Source organism: Callorhinus ursinus, unplaced genomic scaffold (genome assembly GCF_003265705.2).
Source record: "Callorhinus ursinus isolate GAN/ISIS: 27379988/994484 unplaced genomic scaffold, GSC_fseal_2.0 scaffold51, whole genome shotgun sequence".
NCBI lineage: Eukaryota > Metazoa > Chordata > Mammalia > Carnivora > Otariidae > Callorhinus > Callorhinus ursinus.
Window position 1 is genome coordinate 6030726 of NW_027397113.1, and position 2515 is coordinate 6033240.

Genomic DNA, 2515 nt, shown 5'->3' on the forward strand with positions numbered 1-2515 from the left:
TTTTGATGGCCGCATAATATTCCATTGTATATATATATATATATATATATATATATATATATATATATACCACATTTTCTTTATCCATTCATCTGTCAATGGACATCTTGGCTCTTTCCACAGTTTGGCTATTGTGGACATTGCTGCTATAAACATCGGGGTGCATGTACCTGAAGGGGTCTCTTTTAATTCTAGACTTTGGGAGTCACTGAGCACTATCCAAGCAGACAACCGGGCCCTGGGGGAGAAGCTGCAAAACCTGGTAAGGCCCTCAGCCCAGGACCCCCTTTCTTTGTGGTGCCTCCTCCTCCCTGCCTCCCAGCCCAGTGAGGGGGCCTCCAACAGTCCTGCCTGGGGTCGGTACCCACCTCTGGGCCCTGCACCCACCTCTGGGCCCTGCAACCCTTTGTTCCAGACGACCTTCTCATATGAGAACCTAAGGAAGGAAGCAAAGGCCCTCCAGGAGGAGGTGAAGGCTGTAGTGGAGGGAGCCCATGCTGTCCGGGAGGACGCCCAGGCCTTCCCCAAGGATGCCCAGGCCTTCCCTGAGGATGCCCAGGCCTTCCCTGAGGATGCCTAGGCAATCCAGGGGGTGGCGCTGTTCCAGGTGCACAGGCAGCCCCGCTGTGGCCTGGGGGGAGGAAGGGCATGCCTTCCCCAGCTGCTCCCCCAGCTCCCCGTGCCTGTAGCAGCCCAGCTCCCAGAAGGCAGCACTGTTCATCCTGTAGCCAGCCTGGAGCCTGGGGCTCCCACGACCCGCAGACACCAACGTCAGCTGTGGCCGGGCCTGAGGTTGGAGACTAGACACTTCCCTGGGAGGCCAGGGCAGCAGCTCCTCTCCAGGTCACAGTAATAAACTTCAGAGCTGAGCCACCACTCACTGCATGTTTGTGGGCCCCGGGGAGTCAGGTAGCGTGGGAGGTCACCAGCCCCAAAATAAGCTTGGTCTCTGGTTGGTGTCAGCCTCAAGGGCAATGTCCCAGTGATAAGCACTGGGGTGGGACTGGAAGGGGGCCACACCCCTCTCCCCCAAGGATGGAGTCCCCTGGTCTAACTCCAAAGGGCAGAAAGAGACTAGGGAGGGGTGGTAAGAGCCACTAGCTGTCTTGAGACTTTGGATAAATCTCTTCCCCTTGGTAAGTCAAGTCAAGGGCAGGGGTGGGGACTGCTAGTGGGAGCTACCCAAGGGTCCAACACCTAACACCTGACACTCCTGAGGCCTCACGCCCTTCCCCAACGGGACTCTTCCCACCCTGGGCGGCAGCTGGCTGCCTGAGTTCCCAGCTGAAGCAGGGGCGGGGGGGAGAGAGAATTCCCGTACAATTAGGCAGGGAGCATGCTTCAGTTTTGTGAGGAAGATGATGGAGACAGCAAGATGACAGAACCAGTTCAAAGGGGGACACAAGAGGGGCGCCTGGGGGGCTCAGTCGTTAAGCGTCTGCCTTCGGCTCAGGTCATGATCCCAGGGTCCTGGGATCGAGCCCCGCATCAGGCTCCCTGCTCCGCGGGAAGCCTGCTTCTCCCTCTCACGGTCCCCCTGCTTGTGTTCCCTCTCTCGCTGTCTCTCTCTCTGTGTCAAATAAATAAATAAAATATTAAAGGAGGATGCAAGAAATCAACATAGGAGAAAACAGAAGGAATCCTAAAATAAGATTGCTAAATTAGACAAAAATTGGTCAATATCCTATGGAACGATTTTTTTCAAAGCCCCATGTCCCTAAGGGCACTACTATGTCCTGGGCAGAAATCCTCCAGTCGGACACGGAAAGGACAGTGGCCATCTTTCTGCCCTCGCACCCAGCGCAGGGTACAAGAGGCTGGAAATTCGGGCTTGCGGCCCCTCTTTGGACCCAGTTGGACTTCCACTAGACCTGGTGCCATCCTGCCTGGACCAAAAGCTATGAGCAGATTCGACTGGTGAAGGTTTGATTTGGTCGTCGCTTCAGGCTGAGCAGAGCTGAGGGCAGACTCAGCAGCCCCCACGGGCAGGACTCCACCCTCCTGGCCTGGCTCCCGGAGTCCCCACCTCCCGCTTCCAGACCAGTTCTCCACCAGGGTCCCAGCTGTTACAAAGGGCCATCTTGCCATTTTCTCGAAGGAAACCAGCTGATCCTCGGACTGAGGGGGGATTGTCGGACCGACGGTGAAAGGGTTAAATCAGTGGGCCCACTGAAGGACTTCTACCAACAAGGCACATTCGTCCCGTGGTCCCATTTGAGACTGCTTCATCTCTGCCTAGGAGAGCAAGCACGCGTGGCCACGTGAATACTGCAAGAAACAGCGTCTCTTCCCAGTTGTCTCTAAAGCCCAGACCTGCTGACAGACACCCCAGAGGCCCCAGCATCGTGCCGCCCCGGGCTCAGGCCCTATAGCCAGTCCGTGGACAGAGCATTCCCCGCGCCTGACAGGAAGGCCCGGTCAAGGGGAGGTCCCACAGCAAAGTGGTGGGGGCCCCAGGGCGCTACCAGGTCTTTTCACACACACACACACACACACACACACACACACACACACA

At 56.7% G+C, this 2515-nt stretch overlaps 1 protein-coding gene across 1 annotated transcript in view; it reads left to right on the forward strand.

Moving 5' to 3' along the window:
• The window catches only part of CDCA5 (cell division cycle associated 5), a 12618-nt gene extending 11575 nt beyond the window's left edge, over nucleotides 1-1043 (forward strand). Inside the window, exons 9-10 of the mRNA XM_073883500.1 lie at nucleotides 196-262; nucleotides 416-1043. Of these exons, the coding sequence (XP_073739601.1) occupies nucleotides 196-262; nucleotides 416-580 (232 nt within the window). The 3' untranslated portion in view covers nucleotides 581-1043. The remainder of the gene's footprint in view (nucleotides 1-195; nucleotides 263-415) is intronic.
• The last annotated feature ends 1472 nt before the right edge of the window (nucleotides 1044-2515 follow it).